The sequence below is a fragment of the Vulpes vulpes genome, chromosome 15, assembly GCF_048418805.1.
Source record: "Vulpes vulpes isolate BD-2025 chromosome 15, VulVul3, whole genome shotgun sequence".
Lineage (NCBI taxonomy): Eukaryota > Metazoa > Chordata > Mammalia > Carnivora > Canidae > Vulpes > Vulpes vulpes.
In genome coordinates, this window is record NC_132794.1 from 51,098,767 (window position 1) to 51,118,483 (window position 19,717).

Sequence of the window (19,717 nt, forward strand, 5' to 3'; positions counted from 1 at the left end):
GTTGGAGCAGCTTCTGCTCTAAGCTGTGCAACAATGGAGGGGTCATGTATCTGATTATTTCTCTGCTCATTAAACTTTGCCAGTAAACCCGATTTTAAATTTGTAAAAAAAAAAAAAAAAAGGCTCTTAAAGCACGGTCACAAGATTCTCTCTAAGACTTCAGATCTCCATCTATATTTTCTGGCTGGGGGTCACTAGCTCCTTTCTGTAAGTGATCAAACTTAAAGGAAATTTTGTTTCTTGGATCTAAAAATCTGCTATTACCCAGGTCACCATGTTTAGTAATTCAGACCTGATCTTCATAGGTGTGAACTGATCATGCTATACTGGGCAAATGCATGTGCTTCCCCTTCCCTGAGGGGACTGTCATTATTATTAAGTAATAGCTAGACATCACTGAACACTTCATTAAAATCCCCTGGGGGTGCATGAGTGATGAATTCTCAAAGTTAGCCATCTTGGTCTGCTCTGACACATTGCGGTGTTTTTAAGCGTAAAACAAGGACCAATATCTTATTTTCAAAAAGCTCACAAAACTTTTATGAAGTCTTACCTGCAAATGTTAGTGATTCTACTTACTATTAGTCATCATTTACTGATATTACTAGTAACTACCATTTTGCTGACCACCTAGGCTGTATCTTAACTACTGGACTTGGTGTCTTATAAATGCTACCTCGTTTATGATTTTCAACAACGTTGAGAGGTAGGTGTTGTGGCCTCCTTTTCATAGATGAAGAAACTGAGGTTAAGCGGTGTTAAAATAACTTGCCCAAGCTAATTTGGAAAGTAAATGGAAGAGTCAAAATTTGAACTTCTGCCTGTCTCATTCCAAAACCATTCTATTAAACATGCAGATGAAAGCAAGAAGTATGGGTTCCTGAAACCTTCATTTGCTAGCTACAAGTCCTAATAAAGGGATTCCTGTTAATCTCAGCATTAGCTCCACCTCCAGAATTCCATGAGAACTATAAGAAACATGGGTTTGACCCCCAATAGAGCTGGTAAACTATTTCCACACTGATTTCCAGGCTCATCCCCACCCTTTAAGCCAGAGTAGTGCAAATGAGAACAGAATGAGAAGAAATCACTGACCAAACAGAAGTGAATATTGACCATACAATTGCTAATGGCCTCACTTATAACAAACCAGGTTTTTTTCTATAAATTCAACAGACGTTAAAAAAAGTAGTAACTGGATCATTAAAAAAAAAGTTAGCAATGCAAGAGGGAAGAGGCAAAACTGTGCACCAAAATGAAAGAGAATGTGCTTAAAAAAAGAAGCTGCTAATCTACAGTGTGAAAACACTAAACTGATGGGAGAAAAAAAAAAAAAAAGGTTGTCATTTTCTCCATGGAATCAGAGTGAGTACAAGTTGATAGAACTTTTCTGGAGGACAATTTATCAAACCATTTAAGAATGTAAATCATGAGGTGCCTGGGTGACTCAGTCCATTGAATATCCGACTCTTGGTTTCAGCTCAGGTCAGGAGAGATCAAGCCCAGAGACAGGCTCCATGCTCAGCACAAGGTCTCCTTGAGATTATTTTCCCCTCCCTGCACCCCAGCTCACATGCTCTCAAATAAATAAAATCTTTTTTTAAAAAAAAGATTTTATTTATTTATTCATGAGAGGGATGGAGAGAGAGAGAGGCAGAGACACAGGCAGAGGGAGAAGCAGGCTCCATGCAGGGAGCCTAACGTGGGACTCAATCGGGGTCTCCAGGATCAGGACCTGGGCTGAAGGCGGCGCTAAACCGCTGAGCCACCCGGGCTGCCCAAATCCCTCTCTTTTTTGAAGAGATTGTATTTATTTATTCATGAGAGACACAGAGAAAGAGGCAGAGACATAAATAAAATCTTTAAAAAACATGTAAATCATGTGTCTCTTTGACCTGGAAATTTCACATCTACACATTTATTCCAACAATTTTATATATGTGAAATTATACACACACACACACACACACACACAGCATTTGTGGCACATTAACTACAGTAAAAGTTGGGATCAGTCTAAATGCCTAATAGAAATATGGGTGGGTACAAGAAAGAGGTCTATAATATATCACCAAATGAAAAAAAAAAGGATTATAAAACGGTATGTATAAGGAAAAACATACTTTATTACCTTATCCCTCTAAGGTCAGGATGTGCATGGCTACCTGGTCCAAGAATAAAAGCTAGGTTTCCTGTTTATTAAATAGGAGAGTCAAATCTTGAAGTGTTGGTAATGTAGCAAAAAAACTGAAGAGTTAGGCTGAAAAATTTTTTTATAAAGATTTATTTGACAGAGAGAGAGAGAAGGAGAGAGAAAGAGAGAGAGAGAGAGAGAAAGAGGGAGAGAGAGGACACAAGCAGGCGGAGTGGCAGGGAGAGGGAGAAGGGAGCCTGATGCAGGGCTCAATCCCAGGACCCTGGGATCATGATCTGAGCTGAAAGCAGACCTTTAAAGGAATGAGCCACCAGGGAGCCCCTAGGCTGAAAATTTTTGTAACAAGTCTCAATCCATAACTCAACCATCACACTAAATGTCTCAGATAGTTGCAGGGGTGGGTAATTTTGCAAATGAATTTTATTCTCTTTTGAATAAAATTCTCTTGAATTTAAAAGGTCATCTCTTCCTTGCATACTAAAAATACAAAGCACAGTACAAGATATGAACAATAAACACCCCACTTAGAATAAGAACATTTATAGATTCCCCAACTCCCTCAAGATTCCACAAAGCACATAAAATGTCATGACTGAGTTTTGGCAATTCAGTCAGTCATCAGAATGCTCAACAATAATTTGAAAGTGACTATAAAAATAAAATGATAAATACAAATGTAGAAGCTTTTTCTACTTTTTTTTTTTTCAAAGATTTTGTTTATTTATTCATGAGAGACAGAGAGACAGAGAGAGAGAGAGAGGCAGAGACACAGGCAGAGAGAGAAGCATGCTCCATGCAGGGAGCCCAACGTGGGACTCGATCCCGGGTCTCCAGGATCAGGCCCTGGGCTGAAGGCGGCGCTAAACCACTGAGCCACCTGGGCTGCCCCTTCTACTTACTTCTTAAATATAAATGAGATGGAAAGTCATCAAACTGATCCGGTACGGAAGATTTTGAGGATGGATTCAAAAGATTTTCTTTGCTCTTCAAAAAGAAATCTACGGTGTCCAGCTGACGATTTTCTATCCCAGCCTGAAACAGGAGAAAATCAGAAAAAAAAAAAATTACAATATGAAAAAATCGGGGATATGGATTTTTAATTTTTTTTAACGTTAGAATTTAATGCACTGAGACTGCAAGAAACACAAGGCTATCTAGCTGCAATACCCTGGTTCTGGTAAGGATTAGGAAAATGACTATGAAACCTGGGCCAAGTCTCTAACTTTTCTGAACATCAATTTCTGCTTCAGTAGAAACAAGAGGTTAGACTAGAAAACACTTTGAACTCTACCATCTGTAAATCTATTACTACTCAAAGATAGGTACTTGGGGACCATTATTACAGGTAAGTTAGGGTCCATTTGAATTAAAATGTTAAAGCAGTGTGATACAAAGTTCTCTGAAAAAGCAAGCTAAAATAGATTCGCCTTTCTCACTAGGCATCTTGAGTAAGTTTTCCATACAACACACTTAAAAATCACAGATTCTGGGGCGACTGGGTGGTTCAGTCAGGTAAACATCTGCCTTTGGCTCAGGTCATGATCCCTGGGGTCCTGGGATCCCAGCATCAAACTCCCTACTCAGCAGGGAGCCTGCTTCTCCCTCTCCCTCTAGCTCCCCCTGCTTGTGCCCTCCGTGTCCAATAAATAAAATCTTTTAAAAATCAGTCTCACACACACATTTTTTTTTTTAAGATTTATTTATTCATGAGAGATGCACAGAAAGGCAGAGACACAGAAGAAGCAGCAAGCTTCTCTCAGGGATCCCAATGCAGGACTGGATCCCTGGACTGGGATCACACCCTGAGCCAAAGGCAGACGCTCAACCACTGAGCCACCTAGGCGTCCCACACACACACTTTTTTTTTTTTAAAAGATTTAATTTTTTTATTCGTGAGACACACAGAGAGAGAGAGAGAGAGAGGGAGGCAGAGACACAGGCAGAGGGAGAAGCAGGCTCCATGCAGGGAGCCAGATGTGGAACTCAATCCCAGGACTCCAGGATCATGCCCTGGGCTGAAGGCAGGCACTAACCAGCTGAGCCACCCAGGGATCCCAGTAAGAGAATATTGTTGTTCTTAGATGATCTATGCCAAAGTACTTGAAGAGTTACAAAGTTAGTAACTTTTTAATAGTTTGGCAAAAACAAGAAGTACACAGTCAAGACACAATGTTAACAGCTGATGAATGGTGAAGGGTAAGTGGATGTTAATTTCAGTATTTTTTGCAATTTTTTCTGTAAATTTGAAAATTCTCAAAATAACATATTTAAAAACAATGAACAAAGTGCCTGGGTGGTTCAGCAGATGCCTTTGGCTCAGGTCAAGATCTCCAGTTCCTGGGGTCCAGCTTTGTATGGGGCTTCCTGCTCAGCAGAGTCTGCTTCTCTCTCTCCCTCTTTCTCTCCCCACCCCCACCATTCATTCTCTCTCTCAAGTAAATAAATAAAAATCTTAACAAAAACCACAAAAAGCCAAAACAATGACCAAATAGTAATAATTGAAATCAGATGCTCAAAGGATGTTTCTTTTTGGAGTAATGAAAATGTTGTGGAATTAGTATTGATAGCTATAAGACCCTGACTAAAAACTACTGGATTTATACCTTAAATGGGTGAATTTTAGTATGTGAATTATTTTATTTTTAAAAACATATTATATTTATTTATTTGAGAAAGCAAGTAAGAGCACACAAGCAGGGGAAGCTACAGAGGGAGAGGGAGAAAGACTCCCCACTAAGCAAGGAGCCGGACACGGGGCTCACTCCTAGGACTCCAGGATCATGACCTGAACCGAAGGCAGATGCTTAACTAACTGAGCTACCCAGGCATCCTGAAATTATATTTCAATAAAGCTGTCGTTAAAAATACAAATGTAAGCATAACATTATTAACTTTCAGTTTTTGACCTATCAGGGGCTGTGTGGTATAGAGAAAAGTACCCTAACTTTGATTCTACATCCAGCTCTTATCAGTACTGCTATGGGCCACTTAGTCAACCATTCTGAGCCTAAGGTGTTTCATCTGTAAAATGAAATGAGTAAGAACTATCCAACCCATCTCATGTGGTTATTTTAAGACAAAACTAGATAATGCATATAAGACGGTGCACTATAGGGCAGCCCGGTGGCTCAGCGGTTTAGCGCCGCCTTCAGCCCAGGGTGTGATCCTAGAGACCTGGGATTGAGTCCCACGTTGGGCTCCCTGCATGGAGTCTGCTTCTCCCTCTGCCGGTGTCTCTGTCTCTTTGTCTCCCTCTCTCTTTCTCTGTCTCTCATGAATAAATAAATAAAATCTTAAAAAAAAAAAAAAGGAGGGTGCACTATGAAAATGCTATACAAATTCAGGTTATGTTGCTTCTACAGCTGGAGAGAGAGTGGGGACCATAAGGCAGAAACAAAAGATTACTCTTGTTCACTCTTTCTATAGCTTGCTTCCACTTTATTTAGTCTTACCAATTTAATGTTGCCTCCATTCCTTGCAACTTTTTATTTCTTAGTGTTTGTTATAATTTTATATCTTTTAAGGCCAAAAAGGGTAAACTGCTAAGCAGAATCAGGTAATAATCAGAACTAAGCAAATGGTTGGGTAAAGACTAATTCTTTTTGCTGCTAGGCTAAATGAATTCTCCCAAATCTTCAGTCAAGTAAGAGTATATGACAGAAAATAATCAAGCAAAGTCATACAGACATTTAATTTTGTTACCTCCAGCGCATGTATGGGGATTGAGCACCTCCCCCAACCATTGAGATGGCAAAGAGAATCCACAGTGCTGGCACTTCCATGGATCATTAGTCTATTTAAAAACTCCTCCTGAGTCAATCCAAACAAAATCAGGGAGAGTCCATTTTCTACAAGGAAAATAAAAGTTACCTTAAATAAATTATGAGGACTTAGGATTTAGGATTATAACACAAATTTCTAATTAATACTTCAGTGCCATAATTATAAATATATTTATTGGACACGATACTACTATGACCATAGTTCATTTGATGTTTTAATGTTTTTAAAGAAGAGTTTTATTTTTTAAACATGGACCATAGGATACATTCTAGCAACAACAATGGACCCTATGAAATAGTACTAGATCTCACTTTTCTATTTTCTATTATCCTACACAATCAATCCCTGGAATTTTAAACTATTTACAGAGATGTTACATTTCTGATTTACTAAGATAAAACAAAGAGCATGCTCTCGAGACAAAGAAATACATAATTACCAAAATTTGGGTATTAAAGGAGATAAAGATAGTTCAATCACATCATGTAATAGCTTTATAGGAGGTTATAGTATAAATGCTGAATGAATATGTATCTTAAATATCAAACTCAAATGTCTACAGGGCCAAACAGGTGGTGAGACAAGTGCAAGAAAAGCCTAATGAGAACCCATCTAAGAGAACTGAAATTCAGTTCCAACACATAAGTTACTGTGCAGGAATGCAGGCCTAGTGTTGCCAGATCTTATAATTTTTCAGTAACAGCTAGAAATCCTTTAATTTTACATGTTTATAATAAAGTCTTTTTTTTAAAAGCCTAGGTAGTGCAAGCCAAACAAAATAAATCTGCAGTTCATAGGTGGCCCACAAGCAGCCAGCTTGCAACGTTTGCTTGCACAGAGTCAAGTCAAGACTCCCTGGATTAAAACCAACCTTTATTACTCTTAAAACTTTCTCTGACTTGGTATCTGAACATTTAGCTGAGCAAAAATAACCTTAATTAAAAATCAAACATACGAGACAAGAGTACCAAAAGCAACACTAAATTTCCCTCGTGAAGATTACCACTTAGGAGAGTAGGCACTGACATCACCAGAGCAAAAATAAAATATGTTAAGAAAGTACACCTCTCAGCAATGGATTTCAACCTGATACAAGACAGTCTCACCTGTCAAAACAAGGCACAGCTGCTGGTCTCCACTCATATCTATAGGAATACACCTTTTGCCAAGGGAAAAACACTGGATACCCTGGGTCTCCAAATCCCAAAGGACAATGGTGCAGCCCATCTTTTCCATTGCCCAAGTAAACAGTACACTGAATCCTGTCACAGACATACATGTAAGCTCAACAGGTTCCTTTAGTTCACTAATGTTCATTATTTTCCATGATTTTCCTGGGTCACTGGTGTTGGCATGATCTTTCTGTGGAAACTTGTAGTGGCTATGCATTACATCCTGTGGGATGAAGGCCCAGCCTGGTGTACTAGTACTGTAGTAACCAGATTCTGGCGACTCCAAATGCAAAATATTCTGGAACCATGGAGCACAATAGGAAACCTCCCATTTGGAGCTCTTTATTATTTCATTCAGTGATGATAGCTGGGCTTTCCAAGACCTGGAAGATAGGGTAGAACTCACACCTGTTACAGTGAAAGGCACTAAATAAAATACTAAATCAGGAAGATGATGCATTAAAAAAAGAAGTGTCTACTTTTGTAAAGCCCTTTAGTAAAAAGGACACAATATGGAAATAATAAAGTAAATCCAAAGGAGGAGTTTCTGTACCTATCAACTTGAAAGGAAAACTTGGTCAGTTTCATGTTGTAGTCAGAATTAACAGGATCATCTTCATCGATCCCCTCAGGGCCTTCAATAGGAATGTCTTCTAGAGTTCTTTCACACAGTAGGTGTCCTGGGTGTTGCCTACATTTTAAAATGATAGCCATGGTCAACAATGATGATCAAATCCAAATCTATATTAGTACCATTCCTATTAAAAATGGGTGGGAGGAGGTGTCACTCAGAAGAAACAATACAGACAATAAGTTTCTGCAAACAGGGCTCTTAATCTCCAATGCTTATAGCAGAATGCTAAAGTCAGCCTTAAGGATCTGACCCATTTATAACTATGCGTGGTAATGAATTATTGTGGTGTTCATTTCACTATACATACAGATTCTGAATCATTATGTTATACATCTGAAACTAATATAATGTATGTCAATTATATCTCAATTAAGAAAACAATAATTTGGCATGTATGGGCAGTTAGCTTTATGAAGAGATAAGAGCACTTATTGTATACTATATTGCAGATGTTGTGATTAAAAACTTCATATAAACTAGCCTTTCAACAACCTTCTGAGGTAAATATACCCTCATTTTATAGATATGGAAATGAAGGCTCAGAGAAACAGTGGAGCTGGATTTGAAACAGGTCAATGTGACTATAAAACCCAGGCTACTGGGACGCCTGGGTGGCTCAACATTTGAGCATCTGCCTTCAGCCCAGGAAGTGATCCTGGAGTCCAGGGATCGAGTCCCACATTGAGCTCCCTGCATGGATCCTGCTTCTTTCTCTGCATATGTCTCTGCCTCTCTCTCTGTGTCTCTCACGAATAAATAAAAATCTTAAAAAAATAAAAAATAAAAAAGCCCAGGCTTCTAAGTGCTCACAATACTGTCACCACAAAGTAAGATTTAGGCTGAGACCAGGGAATCCCTGGGTGGCTCAGCAGTTTAGCGCCTGCCTTCAGCCCAGGGTGTGATCCTGGAGTCCTGGGATCAAGTCCCACATCAGGCTCCCTGCATGGAGCCTGCTTCTCTCTCTGCCTGTCTGTCTCTCATGAATAAATAAATAAAAATCTTAAAATAGGCTGAGACCAGGGCAATGTATTAGAACTAAAAAGATAAAATACAAGTGCAGGTGTACGTGCAAGAGTATATGCAGGAAAAGGGCTGTCACATTTGAGAAACACAAAGGTGGTTAAGGTAGCACAGAGGAAAAAATGATAAAATTAGTATAAAATTACAAGTGGAAGGGGTGTTAGTAAGAAAAGTAGATGAAAAGCAAGGTGGTATGAGATGAGGCTGGTAGGATACAGTGCAGTGCTTTATGGACTATTAATGATTTTTAGTTTCATTTTGGTGGGTGGAACTAAATAAGGGTTTTAAACAGAAAAGCAATCTGATCAGATACAGAAGAGTAGCTGGGGGAGAAAGAGAGCCATTTAAGCACCCTGAGTAACTTAAATTACTATTAACCCTTTCAACAATTTGAAGGTAGTATGTTATTAAACATGTATCAAGGTGATAAGTTAGAGAAGGCAGGAGGACAGTGTGAAAAAACGATGCATGGAAAAAGGTAGTTTCCAAACAAAAGGTGGATACCTTGTCCCCACATGTTAATATCTGGCTATTCCTCTGAGAAGCTATCCATTTTAACAATATCACTCTGCCTATTGTACAGAGCATGAAGTTGAGGGGGTAAAAGCAGACATCAGGAGACCAATTATGGGCTGTTACCTTACCGTAGTTCAGGTAAGTGATGACAGTGGCATGGAGGAGAGTGATAACACAGGAGTTAAGAAAAGTGTATTCAAGAAACATTTAAGGAGGAGGAATGACTAGGACCTGGTGATTAATTAGATATGGATGTAATACTTAAAAGAGGTTCAGAATTTATATATATATTTCTTATATATATCTCTTATATATCTTTAAGATATCTTTAAGATATCATATATATATATGGAAATGGGAAACAGTCTCTAAGAAGGAAGAATTAGGATCCAGAGCACAGAGGGATGGGCCTTCATAGAAGGAGAGGAATCATTGTAATAAGAGGTAAGACAAGGAGATGGGTATAGGAAAGTAGGTTTGTAACTTAACGTGAGAAACTGAGGGAGCTCTCATTAGATTCTACTTCCTTTATAAGTAGAGGGCAAAGTCACCCAAGATTTGGGGGTAAAGAGATGAGCAGAGACCTGGGGAAAATGGAGGTTTAACATTATTGTAAAGAATGGGCTCATGAAAAATTAAGTTTCCAGGTAATATTCAGAGACCACTTGAAGGTAGCAAAAGTGAACTTACAGTGCTATCAATTTTCCTTTGTTTGAGGTTTTCTCACAAGTGCCTGGTTGCTTGGGTACAGGGACAGAGAAGGCAGAGTTAAAAAAAAAAAAAAAAAAAAAAAAAAGAAAGATTTTGTCAAACCAAGTGCTACCATAGAGCAGGAGCAAGAGTTTAGGGTACATGTTAAAAAGGGATTGAAATAGGGGCCAGAATCCATGCTGGAAAGGGAAGGAAGTGAAGATGAGAGTGGGAAGGTCAACTGACTGAAAATTCCAATGATGTCAGACGACAAGTAGAGTGGGAGTACTTGAGTAAGTGACACAGAAAGTTTGGAAGGTTGTGGTTAGAAAATGAGACATGTAGGTAGTGATTTGGGGGAGGAATAGTTTCAAACAACTCAAAGTCAGGAAGAGAGTATGGGAGTGGACAACTAAAGTAAATTGGAAGAAAAAGTCACTGACAATGAACTGAAAGAACAAACCATGAGTTTGGGTTCTCAAGGAGTTTACAAAGTCTATGGGAAACATGAAAAAAAATTAGAGAAATAATACAACACTATACAATTAAGTGCTAAATGGTAATTCAAAGCCAAAGTGCTATAGAAGTTCAAAGAGAAAAAAAAATGATAAAATTAGTATAAAATTACGAGTGGAAGGGGTGTTAGTAAGAAAAGGCCTCATGGAGAGGTAAATCTTAAAAGATAAAATGAGAAGGAGAGACTGACATTCTGTATTCCGGCAGGGGGAAAAGAGCTAGAACCAGGAGTGAAGAAAGAGAAACACTTTTCAACCTCAGAACACACTTAGAAAATAAAATGTTATCAAGTCCAGAGAAATCCTACTAATAGAGATTACTCATTTAGTTGGGCAGGACAGATCCCTAAATTTATAGGAAACAGAACACTAGCGAAGAGCTACTTTGACTGATGGCAAAGTAGCTGAGCTCCTGATGCCCTCTTCAGAGCTTTCTTGAAGTGTTACCAAAACATCTATAGGAATGGAACCCACACCGGAAGATCAAAGTGGCTGAGCAGGCTTTCCTCCCTCCTCAACAAATTCTTTTCCAAGGTAGACAATTAGGAAATAACTCTATACACACAGGGTATGTTTTAGTCAGAAAAAATAGCCTAATGATAAACACATGACCTGAGAATGTGCTAGTCATCCCTGCTTAAAGATTTTTTTTTTAAAGCATTAAATAGCCACTTAAAAAAAAAAATCACAGTGGTAAGAAGTTCTGGTAGGTATGTGAAGATGAATTTGTCTTCTAGTGATCCAAACAATAAGCAATAAAACCATTCAAAGTGTATTCCTAATTACTCAACCATTTGTTTATCTCATTCATACTGAGTTAGGATCAAGAATGCTAATGGTTTTGAATGGCCCTAAATAATAAAAATCATAAATGTGGATAAGCCTACTTTTAGATAAGTAATTTGCAACGTACAGGCTAGGGTGTGTACTTATACCTTTCGTCTCTCTCTCAAACTTACAAAATCAGAAGTAACTAGAATATCTAAATAAAAAAGCAACATAAATAAGCACTCAATTTTTACTAATATATTTTAGATTGCCACAAGTGTGGGTCCTTCAAGGGAAACGCCTGAGGAAATCCTCAGTTGGAGAAATTTAGCTTAATATATCTTATCAAAGTCCTTTAAGAGTAAAGTAATCCCTAAGGCTGCCAGGGTCCCAGACACATAAGCAGCAATTTTAATACAGTAAACACCTTTTTCTTCTATTCTAATGCAGGGCAAAAAGTGGGTAAATAATGTATTAAAGCCAACTATGCTGTTGTACATTATGTACCTTATTATTTTTTAAGTTGTGCTTGATTACTTAATAACATGATATAACCAATATGTAATAACATATACAAATCATAATCACAACTTTGATATATATTAAGAAATAAAAAGGTAGCCAATGGTCATTTGCACAATTTTACAATAACAATCTATGTAGTAGCTAGAACACAATCTCACTGAATAGAGAAATAAAACTTTTTTTTTTTTTTTTTTAAGATTTTACTTATTTATTCATGAGACACAGATTGAGAGAGGCACAGACAAAGGCAGAGGGAGAAGCAGGCTCCATGCAGGGAGCCTGACGTGGGACTCGATCCTGGGTCTCCAGGATCACACCCTGGGCTGAAGGTGGCGCTAAACCGCTAAGCCACCGGGCTGCTCTAAAACTGGTTTAAAAAAAAGCTAACAAGTACATTTTTAACCTCTTATGGCTTTAATTATTTACCTCAAAGCAGAGATTGCAGTAACTTACATACCTGAAATACAAGTTTAGGTTAAGAGCAACTGCAGAGTTGAAGGAGCTGACAATCACTATAACATCTAGGTCTTGAGACACTTTCAGTGAAGTAAAGGAAGAAATCTTGGCTGGTTCCTGTTGCTGTTCATTACACATATCTTCTTGGTGAAGTGCTAAATCCACGTGAGCTACATGTCTTCCATCCACAATGTCAAAAATGTCTTTGAGTCAGAGTTAAAGAAAATACCAGTCTTAAGTATGCCTCACCACTTAAAGCAGAAGATGGGATGGAGTTCAGACTTCATGGCTGCAACCTTATAGATATAGTAACAAAGGGAACAGTGGACACCGAGGCAGCCTTCATCACAAGAATCAGAGGACTTATGAAGTTGGTGGCCCCACAGAGTTCATTCAGCAATACTTGCTAAGAATCCACTGTGCCAGGCCTTGATTGATACCCTGCTAATATTTTCCACTAGTTTTCTATAACAATGCTAAGAGAAATACGTACTGTGAGCTATATCTGTCATTATACATTTTTTAGTAGCCTTATTAAAGTGAAACCAGTGAACCTAATTTTAATAATACATTTTACTTAATCCAATATATCCAAAATATTACCATCTCAACATGTAATTGATATAAAAAAATTAAGACGCTTTACAACTTTTCATAAAAATGTTCAAAATTTGGTATTTACACCTACAGCAAATCTGTTTATTTTTTTTTTTAATTTTTTTTTAATTTTATTTATTTATGATAGTCATACAGAGAGAAAGAGAGAGGCAGAGACACAGGCAGAGGGAGAAGCAGGCTCCATGCGCTGGGAGCCTGATGTGGGATTCGATCCCGGGTCTCCAGGATCGCGCCCTGGGCCAAAGGCAGGCGCCAAACCGCTGCGCCACCCAGGGATCCCAGCAAATCTGTTTAGACACTAAACTTTCATTGAAAATACCTGATCTGTATTTAAACTTCATTAAATTCACATTTGAGAACTTAAATATACTTAAAAGTTCTCCAATAACTGAATAAAGTATCAGCTTTTAAATTTAAAGTAATTAAGTAAAATTAAGAATTCCATTTCTCAATCACAGTAGCCAATTTCAAGTGCTCAATAGACATATAAGCCTCGTGTCTACCTTGCTGGACAGCACCATCTATTATCTGGCAACAAAGATGAAGTTAATGCAACATTTTATGACATTTTTACAAAAGAAATTTTAATAAAGGCTATTTTATATCTAAGTAGAAAGACCACCCCTTTAATTCAGAAATAAAAGTTCCACAATCATGTAAAGGGTCATTTCTCAAGTCTTCAAAACAATTTTGCTGATAATCTATGGATCTACTAGAGACAAAAAAAAAAAAAAAAATCCTAATATTTCCAAAACCAAATTAAAAGTGGTTAAGCAAACCCTATGATTCACTAATATGATGGAATCATTAGAGGTAAGTGGATTGTATTCATACATGAAAATGTAAGTATCACACCTAAGTAGTTCTCAAAATACTTTCTAGAACAAGCACACAGATATTTAACAAGCATGTTTTGAATAAATAGGTAATACAGAGCATATGTAATTTAAAAACACAAATAAGTTGGGATGATTAGGCCTATGGAAAAAAATGTACTTACTAGAAAATATTTCAGTGGAATATAAAGCAATATAATGATTATTTTAAGTTCATGAAGATCTTTTTCCCTGGAAAATTGTACTGAAAAACTAACCATTCTACCTATATATCAGTCCCTCAAACTAAAAGCCTAAAAAAGGTTCACCTTTCCAGGCACATCCCCTCTCCGCCGCATATCCCCATCTTTACTGCCAAGGATACAGATCCAGCCTAAACTACTCAAAACAAAAAGAATTCCTCTGCAGAGCTGCACATCAATGATCCTGTCCACTGCCTGTGCAGGCAAGGGTAACGTGAAACAGTTGAGTACTCCGATCTCAGCATCTCTTTCAGGAAATATAATGTGTAGGACAATACATTTATTGATGAACAATAATGATGTGTTATTGTGAAATGACAGAATTCTCAAAGATAATAAGGAAACACCTAGGAAACAAAAGGATATTATTTCAAACATACTGGTCACAATTTTACAGTTGGTAATTCTGATTTTGTGAACACAAACAGGTAAAACAAAAAAGAAACAGCACTTTGTCCAATTTGAAGTAGTTATGATCATACCACCTAAACAAGTGATTGATTACTGGTAGGTAGGAGGTAAGAGGATGAATAAAAACAGCCTACAACAGGGACACCTGGGTGATTCAGCGGCTGGGCGCCTGCCATCGGCCCAGGGCGTGAGTGATCCCAGGATCGAGTCCCATATCAGGCTCCCTGCATGGAGCCTGCTTCTCCCTCTGCCTGTGTCTCTGCCTCTCTCTCTTTCCTCTCTCTCTCTCTCTTGGTCTGTCATGAATAAATAAATAAAATCTTTAAAAAAAAAAAAAAAAAGATAGCCTACAATGTCTCTGTTCCTTCTGTTTACAGCCAGAATCTGGTAGCACACCAGAAGTTTCAGGGGGGAAAAAAAAAAACAAAAAAAACCCATTTATCTCAGGAACCCCACAAGAACAATCACAGGCTTCTTTTTTTTTTTTTTTTTTTAATGAAAAAGAAGGGGGCCCTTGGCTGGCTCAGTCAGAAGAGCATGTGACTCTTGATGTCAGGGTTGTGAGTTCCAGCCCCACACTGGTGGTAGAGATTACTTAAAAGGAAAAAAATCTAAAAGAAGAGAAGAATCCTTAAAACCAAGGGTATTGAGTATGCTACTGCCTTAAATATAGAAGCCTGAGTGCTTTGATTTCTGTTCCCTGCAGCCCTCAGGATGGGTAATCAGTCTAGATCAGCACTATCCAGTAGAAATATTATCAGCCGCAAATGCGAACTGCACTTGTTCTAGTAGCTGCATTGAAAAAAAAAAAAAAAAAAAAAAACAGGTGAAACTAATTTTTACATATTATTTACCTCCTTACATCCAAAATATAATTTCAACATGTAATAAATATAAAAAACTATTTATGAGATATTTTACTTTTTCTTTTTTTTTTCTTTTTTTAAGATTTTATTTATTGATTCATGAGAGGCACAGAAGGAAAGGCGAGAGACACAGGGAGAGGGAGAAGAAGCTGGCTCCATGCAGGAAGCCCGATGCGGGACTCGATCCTGGGAAACCAGGATCACGCCCTGGGCCGACAGCAGACACTCAACCACTGAGCCACCCAGGCGTCCCCTACTTTCTTACTCTAAGCCTTCAAAATCTGGTATGTATTTGACACTTAGAGGACATCTTAATTCACATCAGTCACATTTCAATTGCTCAATAGCCCCATGTGGCTAGTGACTACTGGACAAGGCAAATCTCCCTCTCTGATTTCATCTCTATAAGAACTCTTCCTGGAATATATAAGATTACACAGATTTCAACATGCTAAAAGACCACCTGTAAATACTTACTGATATTTTGATCTTCAATGAGCTTCTGCAATGTCTCCTCACTACAGCTATACAAAATGGTTGCATCACATCTTCCATCTTTCAAATTAAATTCATAGATAAACAGTTCATAATTTTCACTAAGAGCAAGAAGTTTGGGCTTGTCTGTTGGTGAGCTGCTGTTATGAGAATCCTCCCATATAAAGCTATGGAAAAAGCATAATTATTATATTCTACTATCCACAATAATATTTACCCACAATGGTAAGGGTAGAAGGGTAGAATGAGTAAAGAACAATTCTTTAGTTCATCCAGTAGCAGCATTAATTCTACATCCAACTTGAGGGAATGTAAACTGCTCTGGGACGTCCCCCTTCCCATCCCTCCCCGAGCCCTGAATCTTCAGGCCAACAATATAGGAGTGGGTAGTAAAAAAAAAAAAAAAAAAAAAAAAAAGCGTATGGGGTAATAAATGATGGCTGCTTTTTATTCCTTCATCTTAAATGTTGTCTGATGAAATGTTTAAAAGAATGGTCATAAGGACAAGTTTCAACAACCAAATATGTATATTATTTACAAAAGGTGGTACTATTAACAAAATAGGTTTTGCTAACTGAAATGCTTCCAATGACTTTAAAAAGTGACTTTTTATTTATAGACTACTAAGACCCCAAGATAGTATACTATAGGTCTGTCTAATAGAACATTCCATAATGATGGAAGTGCTCTATGTATCTGCACTGTCCAATATGGTACCCAACAGCTACACACAGCTACCCAACACCTGAAATGTGAATAGTGCAACTGAGCAAAATGCAAAATTCATTAAGTTACGTGTAGCTAATGGCTACCATGCTGGACAACACAGTTACAGAATTTTTAACGCAGTGTAATGTCAACATATCAACATTGGCTAACAATGGTGGAAAGAGACTAACAAATGATGCTACAGCTTCAAATTAAATAAATCAAATTACATTTAATAAACAAGAGGGGGTGTCCCAGGGTGGCACAGTTAAACGATCACATCTTGATTTCAGCCAGGGTCATGATCTCAGGGTGGTGGGACTGGGCTCCTCCCTCGGGGGGGGGGGGGGGTCTGCTTGAGATTTCTCTCCCTTTCCCTCTCCTCCTTTACATGTGCATCCACACACACCTGTCTCTCTAAAATAAATCTTTTTAAAAATAAAAAATAAAATGAAAGGCCTAATTCTGAAAATACAATGGAATAAGAGGTGGCTACCATGCTGATAGTTTAATCTTTTTTTTTTTTAATTTTTTTTTTCAATTTTTATTTATTTATGATAGTCACACACAGAGAGAGAGAGAGGCAGAGACACAGGCAGAGGGAGAAGCAGGCTCCATGCACCAGGAGCCCGACGTGGGATTCGATCCCGGGTCTCCAGGATCGCGCCCTGGGCCAAAGGCAGGCGCCAAACCGCTGCGCCACCCAGGGATCCCTAGTTTAATCTTTTAAAAAAAGCTTTCTTCTACAGAAGTAGTTTTAGATCTAATTAAAAAAAAATCAGACTTGATGCTCTAATGTCCTTATTGGAGAAAAAGACTGAAATATTATATATTTCTATCTTTGTGCTTAGACTGATGATTTTTCATGAACACTCAATTCCTGTTTACAATGAACATCTGGGGAAAAATCTTAATGTCAAATATGGAAAAGAACAAATTAAGATATACTCAAAAGGCAAACTACAGTGACATCCTTTAACATTATTAGCATATGGACTATACTGTCACATGAAAAAAACAGGAAATTTTCAAAAGTAACTGAAGAATGTACAGTGATTTTGACATATGTAAGAAAGACCATGTATACTTTAAGTAAACTCTGAACACTATAAATTTGTTACATTTACATTAAGTGCCTGAATTAAAATTAAATCCAATTCAAATAAAAATAAGTCCTTTTGATCCTCCTGCAGTCTACTAATTTCATGCAGTAGCTTATGAACGCCCTCATTATCTCATGTGTGTATGTCTTATCTCCCATTAAGTTCTCAAACATCTAAAGAGCTCTCCCTTTCTCTGCCTCATTTCTTCCTTTACAGGACTGTGTCCACAGGTACTTAACATAGTTGAATAAACCAACTTCCCCTATGGAGAGATTCTTCTTCCTAGCACCCAGAGATCAGGAGTAAAGAATACAAACGGAGCACCGATTACAGCACTCGCTTATTTATCAAACAAATCTCTACTATCAGGCACTGCTACAGAACCTGGATATTCCAAGATAACACACCTCGAGACTGCTTACTGTTTTAGAAAGGAGACCGTTTCTAAATGTTTTCTATTAAGTAAGAGCGCAGAGATGCTGGAGGGCTCAGTTAGAAGAGCAAGACACTATTGACTTTGGGGTTGTTGAGCCCCATGTTGGGTGCAGAGATTACTTACATAAATAAAACTTAAAAAAAAAAAAAAAAAAAGCCCAAAGATTCTGAAGCCACTCTCAAGCTTAATGACATTAACTCCCAGAGAGTCACAAAAGTGGAAAGTTAATACATGATTGTAATTGTGTTTTTCTGTCTTCCCAAATCTTGCAAGGGTCACATAGAAGCTATCTTACTCAACTTCTTAGGGAACGCTCCTATGTAACAGTAAGCATGTAAGAATATTTGTTGAATGAATACGTAAGTGGGCAAAGTAGACTCTATCAAAGAAAAAAGGCGGCGGCGGGGCGAAGCCCACGTGTGACGGAACTATCAGGATCTTTCAAATTAAAGATGATTCCCCAGCTGCAATCTTTAAAGGATTTAACTGAATTAAGAGAATGGGCAAGGTACAAGGAACAGTAACGATTATTTAACCTATGCTGAATTAATTTAAGCGCGAGCGCCTCAGCGGGACCTACTCCGGGTTGGCAGCGGCCGGCGGCGGAGCTGGGGCGCCCTCTCCGCGCGCCCGCCCGCCCCACGACGGGGAAGCGAGGGGGGGGCTGCAAAGCGAGGGACGGGTTCCCACAGTGTACCCGGTTCCCCTCTGAGGCGTCTCCTGCGGCTGTCATTCCTCCCCCGACCTCCACGCCTGGAGGGGAGCACTGGGGCCCGCCGATCTAAGGCTCCGTACTCCCCCGGCACTGCCCAGCATTCCCCCCCCCCCCCCCCCCCCCCGCAGCACTTACTGCCGAAAGGGGCCATTGAGGCAGCAGGCACCGCCGCTCCGGCCGCCCGGCGCCAAGGAAAGCACCTGCAGGCTGCCTGCAGCTGTTAGGCTCCCCAGAACCTCCTGCTCTCTGTGCAACTGCGCCCGGGAGCCCAACCGCCCGGTTGCCTCCACAGGGACCGGCACCAACAGCATAGGTAGAACCCGTTCCATAGTTTCAGCGCCGCAGCTGCCACAACCAGCAGCTCTCCTAGCTGCCTCTCCCGCGGCCATCTTGTCCGGCCGCCGCTTCCGGTCACCTGAGTCAGCTGCGTCCCGGGCATGCGCGGGGCAGCCCACCCTCCGGAGGACTCGTGACCCTCGGGGACCGCGGGGCTGCCTGGGCCGGTTGCGTTGCTGGCTTTTGCAGGCTGGTGCCAACCACGGCCAAAAGCTACTTCTACCTTTGCTACAAGCCTGTTTACTTAACTACCCTGGAAGAGTTAAGGGCCAAATTTAGCGGCCTCAGGCAGGCGGTAGCAGCTTTATTCACATTGTGGCATTAGTCTCTCCCTTCTTAATCTAAATGCTTCCCCGCTGTTGGAACCCGCTTCCTGCCTCTCTCCTTTGATTTTCCTATTGTGCTGTTTTCTTTTATAGGCCCCGGGTGTGATCATGTCTTTGGTAGTATGCACCGATCCATTCTGAGAGAGTGGATCTGAATGTTGAAGTAAAATAAGGTCTCTTGTAAAGGGAAGGGGAACAGGGTAGTTAAGGGGTGGTGGGGGTGGTGATGGTGGTGGTAGAGTTCCTGTTTCATTCCTAGTCTTTTCTCAGGGAAGTTTGGTCCAAGGTCTTCAGGAGCTGGTGAGGAGCAGAGGGGGTGAGGAAAGAATAGATTCTCCTAATAAACATCAGTACCTTTCTTGACGTATTCTTTTCCACAATTAGCTGAGGT

The 19,717-nt window shown here is 39.3% G+C and overlaps 1 protein-coding gene across 3 annotated transcripts in view; it reads right to left on the bottom strand.

Moving 5' to 3' along the window:
• SPG11 (SPG11 vesicle trafficking associated, spatacsin) overlaps positions 1-19,081 on the bottom strand; it is a 73,027-nt gene extending 53,946 nt beyond the window's left edge. For all 3 annotated transcript variants that reach the window (XR_011997650.1, XR_011997651.1, XM_072740629.1), the window contains exons 1-8: positions 18,800-19,081; positions 15,685-15,869; positions 14,053-14,277; positions 12,236-12,437; positions 7,664-7,801; positions 7,045-7,493; positions 5,858-6,003; positions 3,055-3,187 (exon numbers count right to left, since the gene is read on the bottom strand). Coding sequence is in view for 1 of the 3 variants with exons in the window: in XM_072740629.1 (XP_072596730.1) it covers positions 3,055-3,187; positions 5,858-6,003; positions 7,045-7,493; positions 7,664-7,801; positions 12,236-12,437; positions 14,053-14,277; positions 15,685-15,869; positions 18,800-19,053 (1,732 nt within the window). In the remaining 2 variants the exon portion in view is untranslated. The remainder of the gene's footprint in view (positions 1-3,054; positions 3,188-5,857; positions 6,004-7,044; positions 7,494-7,663; positions 7,802-12,235; positions 12,438-14,052; positions 14,278-15,684; positions 15,870-18,799) is intronic.
• Positions 19,082-19,717: the final 636 nt, after the last annotated feature.